Source organism: Carlito syrichta, unplaced genomic scaffold (genome assembly GCF_000164805.1).
Source record: "Carlito syrichta isolate Samal-C Ts95f unplaced genomic scaffold, Tarsius_syrichta-2.0.1 Scaffold308820, whole genome shotgun sequence".
Lineage (NCBI taxonomy): Eukaryota > Metazoa > Chordata > Mammalia > Primates > Tarsiidae > Carlito > Carlito syrichta.
The window spans coordinates 113,315-130,565 of record NW_007252916.1 but is presented as its reverse complement, the minus strand read 5'-3'; the positions used below and the strand labels follow the sequence as shown (position 1 = coordinate 130,565).

At 41.1% G+C, this 17,251-nt stretch overlaps 1 protein-coding gene across 1 annotated transcript in view; it reads left to right on the top strand.

Moving 5' to 3' along the window:
• Window positions 1-207: 207 nt before the first annotated feature.
• Window positions 208-17,251, top strand: part of NFRKB (nuclear factor related to kappaB binding protein) — a 33,029-nt gene continuing 15,985 nt past the window's right edge. Inside the window, exons 1-13 of the mRNA XM_008065905.2 lie at window positions 208-471; window positions 2,884-3,085; window positions 5,431-5,558; window positions 7,674-7,848; window positions 8,399-8,536; window positions 9,168-9,241; window positions 10,128-10,212; window positions 10,593-10,773; window positions 11,036-11,144; window positions 11,374-11,500; window positions 11,742-11,807; window positions 16,840-16,919; window positions 17,027-17,073. Of these exons, the coding sequence (XP_008064096.1) occupies window positions 337-471; window positions 2,884-3,085; window positions 5,431-5,558; window positions 7,674-7,848; window positions 8,399-8,536; window positions 9,168-9,241; window positions 10,128-10,212; window positions 10,593-10,773; window positions 11,036-11,144; window positions 11,374-11,500; window positions 11,742-11,807; window positions 16,840-16,919; window positions 17,027-17,073 (1,547 nt within the window). The 5' untranslated portion in view covers window positions 208-336. The remainder of the gene's footprint in view (window positions 472-2,883; window positions 3,086-5,430; window positions 5,559-7,673; window positions 7,849-8,398; window positions 8,537-9,167; window positions 9,242-10,127; window positions 10,213-10,592; window positions 10,774-11,035; window positions 11,145-11,373; window positions 11,501-11,741; window positions 11,808-16,839; window positions 16,920-17,026; window positions 17,074-17,251) is intronic.

The following is a 17,251-nucleotide window of genomic DNA, read 5'->3' as shown; positions in this document are numbered from 1 at the left end:
GAAAGTCTAAATTATGAACTGATCTGTTTATCATTTACTCTCTGAGTCTTATTTTACTTACCTGTAAAATGAAGTTATAAGAAGTTTATGAATTTAGGCATTACTGTGGAAGCATTCTGAGAAAAGATTTCTACTAAATGAGACTTGAAAATCCCAATGGAAATGCAGTGGTGGGAGGGAGGGAGAAGAGCTGTTTAGCTGTGACTAGGGTGTAAAATAGATTTGAGATTGATTATTTTGTTTGGAAGAGTATTAGCATCATCTAGATTCCTGGGATTTCTACCTTTCTGACTCAAGATGCATGTATTTGTCTAGAATACCTGTGGAGAATAAACAATGGATTCCTTAGACCATATGTTGACAGATCCCCTGGAACTTGGTCCATGTGGAGATGGCCATGACACACGAATCATGGAGGATTGCTTACTGGGGGGCACCAGGGTCAGTCTACCTGAGGACCTTCTAGAGGATGTAAGTAGTAACATCGTTGTAATCTTTTCCTCTCTCTCAGCTTCCCAGTAACAGCTATGATAAACCATTTCTACTCTACCAGTTTTCAGTTTTTTGCTCTCTCTTTCATGAATTTTCTACATTGCAGGCAGATCTATTTTTTTTTAAGTGTAAAGTCTGTTTAATATTCTGGTTAAGGAAGAAAATATAAGCTACATTCTACATGTTTAATAACATGTTTGAATTATTTAATTATGATATAAGCTCTCCCTTCCCCCCTTTTTTTGAGTCGGGATCTCACCCTCACCCAGGCTACAATGTGGGGTATGATCAAGGCTCACTGGCTCAGGTGATCCTTCTGCCTTAGCCTCCCAAGTAGCATGTGTATGCCATCACGCCTAGTTAATTTTTAGATTTTTATAGAGATGGAGTCTTGCTATGTTGTCTTGAACTCCTGTGCTTCGGCCTCCCACAGTGCTATGTTTACAAGTGTCAACCCTATTTTTAACAAGATAATTTTCAACAATTAAAAAAAAGTATATTTTAAAAGCAGAATTATATATGTGTTTACTGTGTTGTGATTCCTTAAACAAAATCAAGACATATTTTGTCTGTCCATAAGGTAACTCTCTAGTCAAATAATAATATGTCATTTGGGATAGGAAGTCAGCACGCTTTTGACCACTTTAACAGGCAAGATGTGAAATCATTATTATTGTTAAGGAGGCTATCATTTATTTAAGCCATTGTATGTAAAAATTTCTCTTTTTTTGGTGTTAAAAAAAGGATGCTGACTTTGGAATCTTTATTTTATTTTTTCAGTGTATAAAAACATTTAATTATGTATTTTGTTTTGCCATGTTTCAAACATACAGACAGGTATAGATGACAGTATAACAAACACTCCACTCATCTATGTGTTACCCAGTTTTAGCAATTTCACTTAGTTATATTTGTTTTATGTTTTTCTTTCATAACGTATCAAATGTAGATAAAATTAAAGCCATCTGCATGCCCTTCTTTGATTCTCCCGGCTGCAGTAACAACTGTACTGCTGTTTATATATATATATGTTTTCATTTTTGTTGTCCTTGCATACTCTTTCAGGGTAATCTCTTTATGTTAATCATGAAGTCATCAAATGCTTGTTTTATTAAGTACCTATTCTGTGCCAGACACTTAGTTAGATGCTAGGAATAAAATGGTGTGCAAAAATAGTCTTGCGGGGGTGGGGGTTTTGGGGGAGATCTTGGACTTTGTGTCTGAGGTGCTTTTGGTACATTCATGCAAAGATGCCTGCTAGTGTTTCTCACCTAGATGGTGGTTACATATGAGTGGTTGGATTTCTGGGTTGTCTCCTACTTAAATGCTTCAGTGGCTGTCCGTTGTCCTAAAGTTACAACTCCTTACCATTTTTATAGTCCTTGCTTCTCTCTGCTGTGTACTGCCTCCTCCCTCCTTCCTTCCTATACTTGCTCTAGCCAAACATTGCCTGAACACTTTTTATCAAAATTAAAGTGAAATGTATCACATATCAAAAGAGTATATAAAATGCATATGTGTATGTGTGTGTATGTATTTAAAGAAATAAAGCATGCATGTAGCCACCACCTAGGTTAGGAACACTAACTAGCAATACCATTTAAGCTCCTTCCGTATCCCTCTCCATCTCATCCCACTGTTCCCTCCATAGGTAACTGCTGCCTTTTCTTTTGTGATAATTCTTCTTTTGTTTTTGTGGTTTTGCTCTGGATTTCTAACCCCCTCCCCCAGCAACGTTTTTCCCTTTCCTATCTCCTGTCTTAAATGTCACTTTGTCCGGTGGGTGTTCTCTGAAGTCATAAGAGTGGGATGTGGCTTCTATACACCTCAGTCCTTCTTAAACTGCCTTGTAATCGCATGTTTAATCTCCACACACTATATATGCCAGTCTAGCTTAATACTGGGCACATAGAAAGTATTCAGTATATAATTAGTGAGTTGAAAATAAACTCCATCCTGTTTCTTTTCACTCTTAGCAGGTGACCTCAACTCCCAAGTTCTTTCCTCCTGTTAGCCTTTTCCTGCTATTCAATTTAGGCTGAATTCAGATGTCCATCGTTATACCTTGTTGGGAGAGATGGCTTCAAAGTGGGATTCTCTCTTCTGAGATCATTTTCCTCTGGATTATTTACTCTTGGGTATAAGACTGTTGTTTATATGTAGTCTTTAATAATCTCTAAGTTTTGAGAATGGAGTAAGGATCATTGAAATTTTAGTTTGCTTAAAAAATTTAAAAACTTAGATGGTAATGCTAGTTACACAATTGTGAATGTACTAAAAGCCACTGAACTCTACACTTAAAAATGGTTAAAATGGTAAATTTTATGTTATGTGTATACTACACACAAAAAAATGTATTTTTCTTTGGTTTACTTTGCCTGTTTCTCCTAGCCCGAGATATTCTTTGATGTTGTCAGCCTCTCAACATGGCAGGAAGTATTAAGTGACTCTCAACGGGAACACCTCCAGCAGTTTCTGCCTCACTTTCCTGAAGACAGTGTTGAGCAGCAGAATGAGCTCATCCTAGCCCTATTCAGTGGGGAGAACTTCCGCTTTGGAAACCCTCTGCACATTGCCCAGAAGCTTTTCCGAGGTCTGTAGCTCAGCATTCTTTTTTGAGAGGGGTGCAGGGGTTCGGAACACATTCACTCATGTGGATATGATATTCCTTTCTTCATTTTATTCTCTTCATTTTCATATACAGTTACTGAGCCAGCAGAAAGTGATTTTGTGTAATAGTTTGCTGCTTAGGCCTTTTTTTATTTTTGAGTTTGGGTCTCACTTTGTTGCCCAGGTTGGAATGCAGGTGCACGATCATGGCTCACTGCACCCTTGACCTCCTAAACTCAGGCAGTCCTTCCACCTCAGCCTTCTGAGTTGTTGGAACTACATGTGTGTGCTACCACACCTGGCTAACTTTTTGATTTTTTTGTAAAGACTGGGGCATACTATGTTGCCCAGGCTGATCTCGAACTCCTGGACTCAAGTGATTCTCCCACATTGGCCTCCCAGAGTGCTGGGATTACAGGTGTGAGACACAGCGCTTGGCCCATTTTTAAATAAATAAAAATGTGTTGACCTATCAGAAATACATGATATGGACTCAACTGTGTAATCACCACATAGATCAAGAAATAAAATATTTCCAGCATCCTAGAAGTACTCCTTTATTATTAGTCTTAAAAAATTTTTAAAGAAATTTTAAAAACAGCTTGTTTTATTGCAAGTACATATATGTTTGTGTGTTTATATATATACATTTTTTTTCCGGTGGACTACATGACACATCATTGCTAAGCACTTCAGTGAGTAACAAGCACATTCTCGCACATAGTCACAGTCCTGTTATCACACCTAAGAAACTGTACATTGAACAAATAATATGGAATATTTCATGTTCAGGTTTTCTTACTTGTTCCTGAAATGTTCTTTATAGTTGCTGATTAAATGTTCAAGTTTCATGCATTGTGTTTGAACCTCATGTCTCTTTAGCTCATTGATTCTGGAGCCCTATGTACCTTTTGTTGTCTTTCAGTACACTGATGTTTTTAAAGAGCCCAGGATACTTGAGTTGTAAAATCCTGCTTTCTGGGAATTTGTTTTCTTCTCATAGTTAGATTCGGGTTAAATGCTTTGGCAACAATACAATATGGTAAACGTTGTCTTTCCTATTGTCACCTCAGGGGGCACATGGTGTCACTTTTTCCATTTTGGTAATGCTATGCTCAGTCATTTGGTTGAATGGTGTCTGCCAGATCTCCTGATTATAAGGGTACTTTTTTTTTTGTTAAGTCATTAAGCAATCTGTGGGGTGATACTTTGGGACTACGTGATAATCTTATTTCCCCAAAACCTTTGTTTTACAAGCAGTTTTTGCTTCCATTATTGCTTCTTGTCTGAATCAGTTATTGCATCGGGCGTTACAAAATGGTTTGGGACTACTCTTAAGTCACAGTTTACTCTGTGTCCTATGGAGAGGAGCTAAGAAAGACTCTTCTTCCTCCTTTCTGGAGTGACTTTGTTTTGGCAGGAGGCCCTGAAAGGCAGCATGTCTCCCTGGGTTCTGGACAACCTTTCAACTGCCAAACACTGGACAGAGCAACCTTTTCATTTCAAGTCTGTCATTATCTTAAGAGTTTAAAATTAGCGTTCCTTCCTTTGTTTTTGCTTTTTTGAGTGAATCTCATTCAGTTGGTCATAATGGAGTGCAGTGGCACAATTATGGCTCACTGTAGCCTCCAATTCCTAAGCTCAGGGAATCTTCCTGATTCTCCTGCCTCCACCTTCCAAGTAGCTGTAACTACAGGAGCACACCACTGCACCTGGCTAATTTTTGAGTTTTTTGTGGAGATGGGGTCTCTGCTATGTTACCTAGGCTGTCCGCTATGTTACCTAGTCTCCCAAAGTACTGGGATTACAGGTATAAGCCACCACGCCCAGCCCATTCTCTCCTTTGATGAGTTATTAATGTAAAGAGAAATTTCTGTCTGTGATCGGCCGAGATCTGTTTCATTGAAAGTGGGCGTATGCTGTCTTCTCTAATTGAGCAGAAGGGAAACCTGCTTGACTTTAGTGGAGTTGTATAAGGGGCTTTACTTATGTAATGTTAGCACTGTTTCTTATGCTGATGTGTTTTTCCCAAAACAGTATGGTAGTCTGGTAAGGATACAAAGAAAGAATATTAAGGCAGCATATTCCTTGCATATTTCACTCTGACCAGTGCTGTATTTCAGTTGTAGTGTGGTTGTTACAGTTATCAGCCTTAAATGAACTTTTATCAGTGCTTTTCAGCATTTGTTTACTTTTGGTTCTTTTTCTTGATTCTCTTGAATGTTTGCAAGTTTTCCCTTGAGTTCTGTGATAGTTTACCACATTTTAAACACTCATTAAATATTTGTTGCCTGATGTATATATAGTTGTATCTCTGTTTTTTTTAAGATGGACACTTTAACCCTGAGGTGGTCAAGTATCGGCAGCTATGCTTCAAGTCACAGTACAAACGCTACCTCAACTCTCAGCAGCAGTATTTCCATCGACTGCTGAAGCAGATCCTTGCTTCCCGGAGTGTAAGTAGTGCTGGGAATGGTATATAAAACATGGGCAGTGAACTCATAGGTATCAAGAAGCTGTTCAGATGCAAAACATGAAAGGTGCCACTAAGAAAAGCATGCTACTAATTTATCTATCTAAGTTAAGCTATGTCATTCCTATAATCAGTTTTAAGATGTGTCCTGATTTTACAGATGTTAAAACATGAAAAAATATGTGCTTCTTAAGACTGATAAAATATAATGTCTTCAATATTTACCTGGATAAACACATGGATTTCAGATCCATCATGAATTAAGGAAAACTAGGATGCTCTGGAACTGACTTGCAGGTGTGCCCAGTCTTCTGAATGCTGTGATGGAACATAGCACACAAAGCTTAATGGCCCCTGGGTCTCAACCAGCCTGGGAATTCTTAGAGGCAAACTCGTTTTGATTTTAAATGTTTTTTTAAGCTTTGGTATAGAAATACTTGGATGTCCTTATGGAAATTGGAACTGGAAACCAATTCCTTATCAAAACCTCAAATGCCCATGTCATAAGAGATAAGATAGACAAGTGGGACCTCATCAAACTGACAAGCTTCTACAAAACCAAAGAAACCATCAAGAGAGCAGGGAGACAGCCCACAGACTGGGAAAAAATATTTGCCAACTGTGTGTCTGACAAAGACCTAACATCCAGGATCTACAAGGAACTCAAACGTGCCGAAAAGAAAAAAACAGACCCATTATAAAGTGAGCAAAAGATATGCACAGATAGTTCTCAAAAGAAGATGTATGAGCAGCCAACAGATACATGAAAAAATGCTCAACCTCACTAGTCATCAAAGAAATGCAAATTAAAACTACAGAGATACCACTTAACTCTAGTCAGGAGGGCTATCATCAATAACTCAAAAAACAACAGATGCTGGAGAGGATGTGGCAAAAAGGGAACACTTCTACGCTGTTGGTAGGAGTGTAAACTAGTACAACTTCTGTGGAAAACAATGTGGCAATTCCTAAAAGATCTAAAAATCGACCTTCCATATGACCCAGCATTCCCCCTACTGGGAGTATACCCGGAAGAACTCAAATCACTCTATAAAAAAGATACCTGCACACATATCTTTATTGGCATTGTTCACAGTAGTCAGAACATGGAACCAACTGTACTGCCCATCAAAAGAGGACTGGATTAAAAAAATGTACATATGCATGATGGACTATTACGCAGCCATAAAGAACAAAATCACGAATTTCATAGCAACCTGGATGAACTTAGAGTCTGTAATACTGAGTGATCTTTCACAGCAATAAAGAAGTGAGTTTCACATGTTCTCATAAGCGAACCTTGGACAATTATCATAATACTGTAAGAAAAGGATTGGCAGTAGCGGGAAACTGCTGGGGGGGCAGGAAAGTGGGATTGGCAATAGTGGGAATCTGCCTGGGGAAGGGGGGGTCACACCTCATCAACAAGGGTACCTACATAATAAACATCTGTACACCTAACCCTGAATTGTACCCACATCTTTAAATAAAAAAAATTAAAAAAATACTATTAAATCTTCCCTCCCCCCCCAAAAAAGAAGTAGTTGGGTATCTAGTCTAATAAATATTTTTGGTGGAGGAGTTTAACACAGACTTTGGGTTTTTCACCATGTAATAATAATATAGGTTTTGTTTTTTTTTTTTACTTTTTTTTTTGAGTTGGAGTCTCACTCTGTCGCCCAGACTGGAGTGCAGTGGCCGCTCCCGGCCACCGCAGCCTCGACCTGTTGGGCTCCGGTGATCCATCCACCTCAGCCTTCCGAGTAGCCGGAATTACAGGCGCGCGCTACCACGCCCGGCTGATTTTTTTCATTTATTTATTGTAGAGATGAGGTCTCGTCTGCCCAGGCGGGTCTTGAACCCCTGGGCTCAGGCGATCCACTCACCTCAGTCTCCCAAAGGTGCGGGATTACAGGCTGAGCCATCGAGCCCGGCTTTTTTTACATATTTATACATGTGCATCTTTCTTTGTGATCTGGGGGGAGAGAATTGAGCTTGTTTAATCCTGAAGAGAAGAAAATGTAGGCTCGTAGAGTATGCTTTGTTCCAGAGCAAGGTTTGGAATGATGACATGTACCCACATCTGATCTCTTCCTAGGATCTACTGGAGATGGCCCGGCGGAGTGGTCCAGCCCTTCCCTTCCGACAGAAGCGCCCTTCACCATCTCGTACTCCTGAGGAGCGGGAGTGGCGGACCCAGCAACGCTACTTGAAGGTCTTGAGGGAAGTGAAGGAGGAGTGTGGTGACACGGCCCTGTCATCTGATGAAGAGGGTGAGCATCCTTGGGCACTTAGGGTTGCTGGGGTGTTGAATTTACACCGGCTACTTGTCCGGTTGGAGCCAGCGGTAGCCATTTATCTCCCTAGCAAAGAGCCTTCCTACTTGTCTGGGGGTGGATAGTGGGACTCAGAAGCCCTTGGTCTTTGGGTTCCTGAGACATTGCTTTTAGACGGGGAGTAACTACCTGTCCTGTTTATCCTTGTGGTCACGCGGCATCTGAGTTTAAATGCGAACCTATTGGACGAATCCCTGCACAGCAGGGCTCTCTCCACAGTAGGCCTGACTGGTCTCATTGTGCCACTTGAGAGAACTGCTTTTCCCCTTACAGGAGAGTAGTAGTGACTGTTGGCCTGCTGCAATGCGACCCCATCACTCTGTTGAAGTCTCTCTTCCTGGAAGAGCCGTTTAAATGAACTAAGTGTGCTCCAGCTCGTCTGGGGAAGGGTCAGAAAGGAATGTGGAACCCTGGCCTCCATGTGGTTGGCTTAGCCTTGTTGAACCCAAATGGCCACTTACCCAATCTCCCCTATTGGAGTCCACAGCCACGTTGGATTTACAAGAAAAATTTTCTTTTGAAGATCTCAGCTCATGGCTTCCGAGCTCTCCAGCACGTTCTCCTAGTCCTGCGGTGCCCCTGAGGGTGGTGCCCACGCTTTCAACCACGGATATGAAAACTGCAGGTGAGAACTGAGCTGGTGCTGCTACCGTTCTGGGAAATCACAGTGTAGATCTGAGAACTCCTTTAGAGGGCAGTGGGGACTAGATTCTTACCTGCCAGGAAAAAAAAGCAGTGCTTATTAGAATTAAGTGATTTGGAGAAGATTTTATACCATTCCACTTTTTTACATCTGGAGGTAGGCCTGCCTTCTTTCCTTTGTTTTAAAAATTTTCCTCAGCAGCTGATGAGCTGATATTTTGAGCTAAAAAAAAGCAGAGTTTTAAAATAACAATATTGAAGGACAGTTCAGTGATAGAACAAAAGGGATAACCAGAACCAAGGTGGTTCTTTAGCATGTCTGTGAAGTTGGAGAATTTTTATTTGGAATAAGAATCAAAGAAGAATATTAATAACCTTTAGTGTGTTTTAGAACCAGCTAAATAACTGAAGTCATTTTTACCAATGTATAGGAAAGTAGAAATGTTGATCCTGTGACTGTTTTAAGATTTTTGATACTTGTAATTCACAGAAATCAGAAGGGAAACTCAAAGAAGTATCTTACTTTTGAAAGTCACAAGTGACCAGAAAGATTTAAATTGAAGTGTCATGGTAGTGAATGACTAGTCCATGTGGTTTGGTTCATTTTCTCTCAGATAAAATAGAACTGGGGGACAGTGACCTGAAGATAATGTTAAAGAAGCACCATGAGAAGCGGAAACATCAACCAGTGAGTGGGAAGGGGTGTGGTCATTAGTGGTTTTCAGTCTATTGTCTCTGGATTGGCTATCGTGAAGAAGATACCTGGGAGTCACTACCTCATTTATGCTTACTTGTTATTGGGACAGGAGCAACCAGTGAGGCTCGATAGTGTGAAAGATGTGAGACGACACTTTGACTTTAAAGGCATGCTTAACATAGTGTCTGCTCTAACCTTTACAGCAACACTGTTTAGTATGTGACTCTTAATGTGCACCCTATCAGTGCTCAGAGGCTAAAGAGCTTGTCCTTGGTCCTATAGCCAGTGAGCGACAAAGCCAAGACCCTGTGCTCTTCCCACTTTTTACTGCTTCTATTATTCCACTCTTCCAAATCCAAATAGCACCAAGTCAGAGAGTTTAGTGGAGAAAAGATGGTGCCTTTTCAGGAAGGAAAGACAGGGACTTTCAAAGGCAGAGATAGGATTGGAAGAGTCCCACATTGGAAATCATTACTGAGTTCTCTTTCTTTTCTAATTCCTATGATACTGAGTAGGTCTGTTAACTTTTCTGAACCCAATTTTCAGACTTTGTAAAATATAAAATTACTTAACAAGACTGTTTAATGAGCACGAGATAAAGAATGGAGAAGAGTCTTATACCTATAAATGCTGTACAGTAAAAAGACTGGAACTGGATTCTGTGCACGAGTATGAAAACAGTTGGTTTTTTTTTAAATTAAATGGAGATATGGGAAAAAAACCAGTGGTTTTTATCTCTGAATATTTTAAATTCAACATGATTTCCTCAAGTGTACCTAACATTAAATTGTATCTGTTAGGTAAATAAATAGAGTCACCATCAGTGTTTGCTCCTTTTTTGGGCCTTCATAACCAAATCTCTGAATATCACATCTAGGATCACCCGGATCTTTTGACAGGGGACCTGACCCTCAATGACATCATGACTCGAGTAAATGCAGGCAGAAAGGGCTCTTTGGCAGGTAAATAAATGACTGTGAGTTCCATCTAGGTAGCTGTCGTTAAATTGCATGAACCTTAAAACATGTGGCAAAAGTAAATGAGACCACAGCTTCCTTTATGCTGATAACCTTTGTTTCAGTACTGCTTCTATGGATTTGTAGATGGGAAATGAATTTAAAATCAGAAACAACAGATTATTGATTCTTTAGTAGATATTAGAATTGTGTTGTAAATCACTCATTGATTTTGGATTAAAAAAATTCTAAATGTCTTATTACTGAGACTTTTCTATCTGTTGGGCCTGGGGAAAGGAATATGGGCCTGGGGAAACGAATATGCAGATATTCCTTTCTGATGTGGGGAGTACGGTTCTGTGACTTATGTTACTGTTTATTCCCAGCTCTGTATGACTTGGCTGTCCTTAAAAAAAAGGTTAAGGAGAAAGAAGAAAAGAAGAAGAAGAAAATAAAAATGATCAAATCCGAGGCAGAGGATATGAATGAGCCCCTAAGTAATACTGAAGGGGTCCCACCGCTCTCTCAGGCCCCATCTCCACTGGCAATTCCTGCTATCAAGGAAGAGTAAGTGAACAACAGAGAGAACAGAATGCTCAGAGTAAAAGATTAAACCAAAGGCTCTGCCCAGTTCCCTGGAGCATGTTGCAGCTGGCTGTAAGTGTACTGGGCATGTAAGCCCTGAGTCCTAGCATCCTGCTGGGAAAATGTATTGTGTGCCCCCTTCTTAAATTCTTTTATGACTACTAGGAGGCTTGGGGGCCTGAACCAATCCAGGGTTGTGATCTTGGTCTTTTTTGCTTGTTCTTATATTTTCTTCCCTCATTAGGCCCCTTGAAGACCTCAAACCTTGCCTTGGAATCAATGAAATATCTTCCAGCTTCTTCTCTCTTCTGTTAGAGATCTTGCTGTTGGAGAGTCAGGCTAGCCTTCCCATGGTAAGGTTTTTGGAAAAGTTGTGTGTACATCAGAGTCTTCAGATTATAAAATCTTTAATGGTCGATAGCTTAAGAAGCAAAACTCTGGGTTTCTCACAAAGCTGTGTAGCTAACTTGCTTTGTGACTTGGACACACACTGGACAAGTATGCCCCAGTTTGCTCTCACAGATCGGTAGAATGCTGGTGTAGAAGAGAAAGCTTACTAAGATCTGCCTTACTTTCCCTTAGCTAGAGGAGCGTGTTTTGGATTGGCAGTCTTCTCCAGCCAGCTCCCTTAACAGCTGGTTCTCTGCGGCCCCCAACTGGGCTGAATTGGTGTTACCAGCCTTGCAGTATCTTGCTGGAGAAAGCCGGGGTAAGGTGCTCTTTTTGGTAGGATTAGTATTTTCCTCCCTTTCATCTCATTAATTATGGTAAACCGTTTGTCTTGTCTATTATGCCTTTGCATAATGCCATGCCTCTGAGGTTCCTGCTATCCTGATATACTATGGAACACTCAAAAAACTATCTCAGAGCTCAGGGATGACTGTTATTTGTTACGAGTTTAACACTTTTTCTGACCTGTGTGGCTTGCTTATGTGATCTGTTTCTTGCAGCTGTTCCTTCCAGTTTTTCTCCATTTGTTGAGTTCAAAGAGAAAACCCAGCAGTGGAAATTGCTTGGTAAGTAAGTAATTCACACTACCTACCTAGCAGTAGGTTTTTGTTCTGTTTCCTACCCTCAGCTTCCCTTGCCTTCTAGTCAATGCAGTCCAGCAGCTTGGCAAGAAAGTCAATATTAGGACTTATTTTGCTCTGTGAAAGAATCCTTCAAGACCTTTTTTGTACTCTTTTTTTTTTGAGTTGGAGTCTCACTCTGTCACCCAGACTGGAGTGCAGTGGCACACTCATGGCCACTGCAGCCTCAACCTGCCTGGCTCAGGTGATCCTTCCGCCTCACCCTTCCAAGTAGGTAGAACTGTTTTTAAAGAACAGCATCCTTATTTGTGTTTTAAATTTGTAAAGCTCCACTTAGTTTGTAGGTTGTCATAAAATGCCTCAGAAGTCACTTGGTGACTGTTTCCTGGTGATGGTGATAAGAGGGAAATTCAGAGTTGGTTTCCTATTGAAATTCTCATGTTTCTCTTTGCTTTCTCTTGAGTGCTCTTTAAAAAAAAAAAAAGCTTTGTGGAGAAAGCAGTCATTCCTTATTATTATTATTTTTTCTGTCGCCCAGGCTGGAGTGCAGTGGCACACTCATGTCACCACAGCCTGACCTGCTGGGTCAGGTGATCCTTCCACCTTAACCTTCCAGGTAGCTGGAACCACAGGCATGCATTGCCATACCTGCCTGATTTTCTTGATTTATTGTAGAGATGAGATCTTTTTTTTTCCCCCAAAATGAAACATCTTTAATTTTTCCTTTTCTGTGTTAACAAATCACCAACTTTTCTTTGATAGCAGTAATCTGAAACTCATTCATGCAAAGCAGATACTCCAAGAAAACATACTACAAAAGGACATGAAATCCTTAGTATGAAATGGGGATTGTGTGTTGAATGTCCTCATTCACAAAAACCAAGTTTCTGTGGATCTCTAACATCACATTCCTATACAATATCTGCTGAGGGGGGTCCAGGCATTCCTACACCTCTGGAGAGGATTCTGTGGCAACATCCTTGAATGTCAACAACCCCTGAGAACAACAACTACAGCAACATATATTTACCAAGTGGCAGTGGACTCTAGGCAAAACAAGAGAGTTGAAGATAACCAGATCCAACTGACATAATTACATAGAATTATGCAATAAGATAATGTATTAGAGAATGTTTCTGTGTTACAAATTAAATCTGGGAAAACAGGATGAAATAAAATCCACTCAGCCAGTGTAGACACTTTTTTTGAATGATACAGCATAAATTTGGACACCAACACAGGTATGTACATTTTTCAGTGCTGTATTTACATCACACAGAGTAAGTTGCGTATACTGCTCAGATGGAAAGCTCATAATGAGTTAGAAGGTCCTAGTCAAGTTTTAATGTGTACAACAATGAATTGAATATCTTGTTAAAATGCAAATTCTGATTCAGGAGATACGGAGTTAGCCTGATTTTCTGCACTTTTTTTTTTCAGTTGGTAGGTCTCATTCTTAGCTATGCTTGGGTGTGGTAGCATAATCACAACTCATTGAAACTTCAATCACCTGGCCTGAAGGGTTGCTTCCACCATAGCCTCCAAAGTAGCAGGGACAAATGGGTGTCAGGTGCCAAGGCACACAAATACAACACAACATCCATGCTGAGATAATAAAATAGTAAAATATAATCTCAATCTAATAATAAAGAAATGTGTTTTAAGCAGAAATCCACCTACAGGTATCTTCCATGGCATATAATTTGTAAAAGTATATTGTTTGTTTTTAGCTTCCTAGAGAGCAAGTCTCTTCTAATTATTCTTTATTCAGACCTTCCTGAGTTGTTCTGGGCAGTAACCACCATTCTGGGTAAATGTGCATTTTATTAACCATGTTCTCCATGGAGCTGATGGAGCATCATGTGAAGTCTTAATTGTACATGTTCCCATCCTTCACTTGTATCTGAGGATCTACCCTATTATCAATTGGAATCTTGGGTATCCACACCTTCTCAAGTTCCCCAGCCACAAGAGAACATTTTTAATACTGCAGCTGCAGATCGTACATTCAAGGTGAGAACAATTAATGGCAACTAGGCAGCATGGATGATGAGAACAGAGTGGTCTCTAGTATGTAGGGAGACGTGTCCTTCAGAGTCCTTGAATATCACAAGAACAAAATTAGTTGAAACAAACTTACTAGGCAGGGCCATCACAAATAGTATAGTTTTAAAAATGACATTCCTTCTGACTTGGGACACATTTACCTGAGACCAGACATTCTTTTCCTTTTTCTCCTACTTCTCTGGGATTACTTTTTTTTTTTTTTTGAATCGGTGTCTCACTCCATCACCCAGTCTGGAGTGCAGTGGCAAGCTCACAGCCACCTAGCGTCAACCTGCTGGGCTCACGGCTCAGGCAATCCTTCTGCCTCAGCCTTCCAAGTAGCTGTAACTGTAGTCACACGTTAGTATGCCCAGCTTTATTTTTGATGTATTGTAGAGGAGGTCTTGCCAAGTGGCTCAGGCTGGTCTTCATCCCACGGGTTCAGGCAGTCCACCTTGGCCTCCCAAACTGCTGGGATTATAGGTTGAACCGCCGAGCCCGGCCCTGTGGGATTTCTTATCAGGTGAGATGATCTGGACAGGTCACAAGGTGACAAGAGGCTGAAGCGACATGTGACATGCGACATGCGTGGATTCCAGAGAGCGGTACAAAACTGAGAGGAGATGAAATCTTGCCATGTTCCTCAGGCTGGTCTTGAACCCCTGAGCTTGGGTAATCCTCTTATCTCTGCCTTCCAAAGTGTTGGGATTATAGGCGTGAGCCACCACACCAGGCTCATTCCTTATTTATTACATTCATTCAGCTTGTAGGTGTTGACACCATGTCAGGTACTGGGGGTATTTTTCCTAAGTTAGACAGTGTGCTCCCCTCATGGAACTTAAGGTCAGTTTGGGAAACAAATATTCATTCAGATTAAATAGTAAACTCTGATCGTTTCTGTAAAGGAAATTTCAGAAAGGATGGGAGTTTATCATAGGAGTTGGTGTAGTCTGGAGAGGCAAGGAGGACCTTTCTGAGGAAGCTGTGTTTGAGTGAAGATAGGTGATGAGTAGGACCAAGCTAGGCAAATCGAGGGAAAGAGTGTTCCAGGTGGAGGAAGCAGTATCTGTTAGTAGTACTTGGGGAAGATTCTGTTTAAAACAGACACACAAACCTGTGAAAGAGACATGATAATCTGGACCCGGGTAGAGAGAATGGATACATTTGAGAAAGTGGTAGAAGCCACAGGACTTGGTTGTGAATTGGCTATGGGAGTGAAGGAAGAGCAGTGTTAGCATGGCCTCTGCTAGATTTGTAGGAAGGCCCCATTCATCAAGGTAGGTGGCTATGACAGATTGGGCTTTGGGGTGGTAGAAGCATGAGTTTAGTTTGGATGTGCTGAGTTGGAACTGCCTTTGAGGTATTTAAGTGGAGTTGTTGAATAGTAGGATATGTGGAGTTAGCATTCCTGTCCTAGAATTAAGGTGGAGAGCCATTGGCATGTATGTGGTTGAGGGCATGGATGCCATTACCTCCAGGGGAAAGTGTCAAGTGAGGAGGGAAGAGGGCCGAGGAAACTCATGGCAGAAGAGACTGGAGAGCATGTGGGCAGGAGGTGACTACTGAGATAGGAAAATCCTGGTGGAGTCTTTGGAGCCCAAGGCACAAGAGTGCCTAAAAAGTGGAGATTGGATGTTAGCATTCCTGAAAGATTCAGTAAGATATGTGGAAGAAATTGCCAGTATTTTAGTGAGAGTGATTTGATGAGAATTAAAGCTAGTGTGAGTGGAAGGTGACCATAACCACTGACTGCAACACTTCCTGACTGGGGGGTTGGAGTAGCCATGGTGAGAATACTTCTACTAGGGCTTGGCAGGCTGTTTTGAACAGGGCCAGATAATACATTTTTTAAGCTTGTGGGACAGATGCTTTCTGTTGCATGTACTCAACTCTGCCGTTGTTCAGAGCTTTCTGCAGATAGTGGTATTGGTGGTATTGTGTATTTACTAGTGAAAGCAAAGATAAGTGTCTTAGTGAACATTGTCTAAACAGCCGCTTTGAGAGGGGTTAGCTGCATTCTTCACACAGCAGACCTGGGTGATGGTTCCATGCCTTCTAGCCTGGGCAAGAGAACTACGTACTATTCATTGTGTGCCAGGTGCTGCAGTCAGAGCCTCAACAAAGTGACCTGAGAGGAGGACACAGAGGGAAAGTGCTCGTCTCTTTCTGGGCAGGTCATTGAGAGGTCAAGCCTTTTCTTGCCCTGGGAACTTCTTATTGCTGTGCTAGTGCACACAATGCCTCTGTGTCCCTACTAGCCAAAAACCTTTTCTCTCCTACAAGAGTGGGATTACTTCCCTGGTGTAAGCTATCATTACATTCTTTGTGACATCTACTTTTTTTTTTGAGTTGGGTGTCTCACTTTGTCACCCAGGCTGGAGTGCAGTGCCACGGTCATGGCTACTGCAGTCTCAGCCTGATGAGCTCAGGCTGTCCTCTGCCTCAGCCTTCCAAGTAGCTGGAACTACAGGTGCGGTGCGTGCCACCATGCCTAGCTAATTTTTTTGATTTATTGTAAAGACGAGATTTTGCAAAGTTGCCCAAGCTGATCTTGAACCCCTGGGTTCAGGCAGTCTTCTCACCTTTGCCCTACAAAGTGCTGGAATTACATGAGTGAATTGCTGTGCCTGGCTAACCTCCCACTTTCTGAGTAATTGTATTTATTAAATGTGCTCTTTCCTCACTTGACTGTAAACTCCATGAGGGTGAAGAAAATTCACTGAATGACCCTGGCTTCACATAGAGTGCTTGGCACTCAGCAAATAAATACTGAGTGAATGATTTAATTAAGTGGCATCCAAGAACGATAGTCCAGGCAGACTTCCTCTGACTGGAAGGGCAGTGAATGTGCAAAGGATCATTGCCATAGCTCCTGATATGGTCTCTGTCTGGCACAGGTATAGCAAGTAAAGAGAAAGTGGCATTCTCAATACCTTAGATCTTGTTTTTTGGTTTTTTTTTCCTCTTATAGGTCAGTCCCAAGATAATGAAAAGGAATTAGCTGCCCTTTTCCAACTGTGGCTAGAGACCAAAGACCAGGCCTTCTGTAAGGTATGGTTTTTAAGAAATACCAGATCTTACTCATTAGTTTTTCAGAGTCCTTAAGTTAGCCAGAATTCTTTAGTTCATTTACCTTTTAATGTTTTCCTTTTCTCCAGCAAGAAAATGAAGACAGCTCAGATGCCACAACACCTGTCCCTCGGGTGTGAGTACAATACTCTAATGGTGGGTGGTAATGAAACAGTAGTTGAAGGTACTGCCATGGTTTTGCTGATATTTAGAGCTGATATTTAGTGCTGATGTTAGAGCTGTAATGGACTCTAGAGATCCTAGGGATTCTTACCTGCCTCAGCATACCTGAGAAGGACAGCACACTCCCCTCA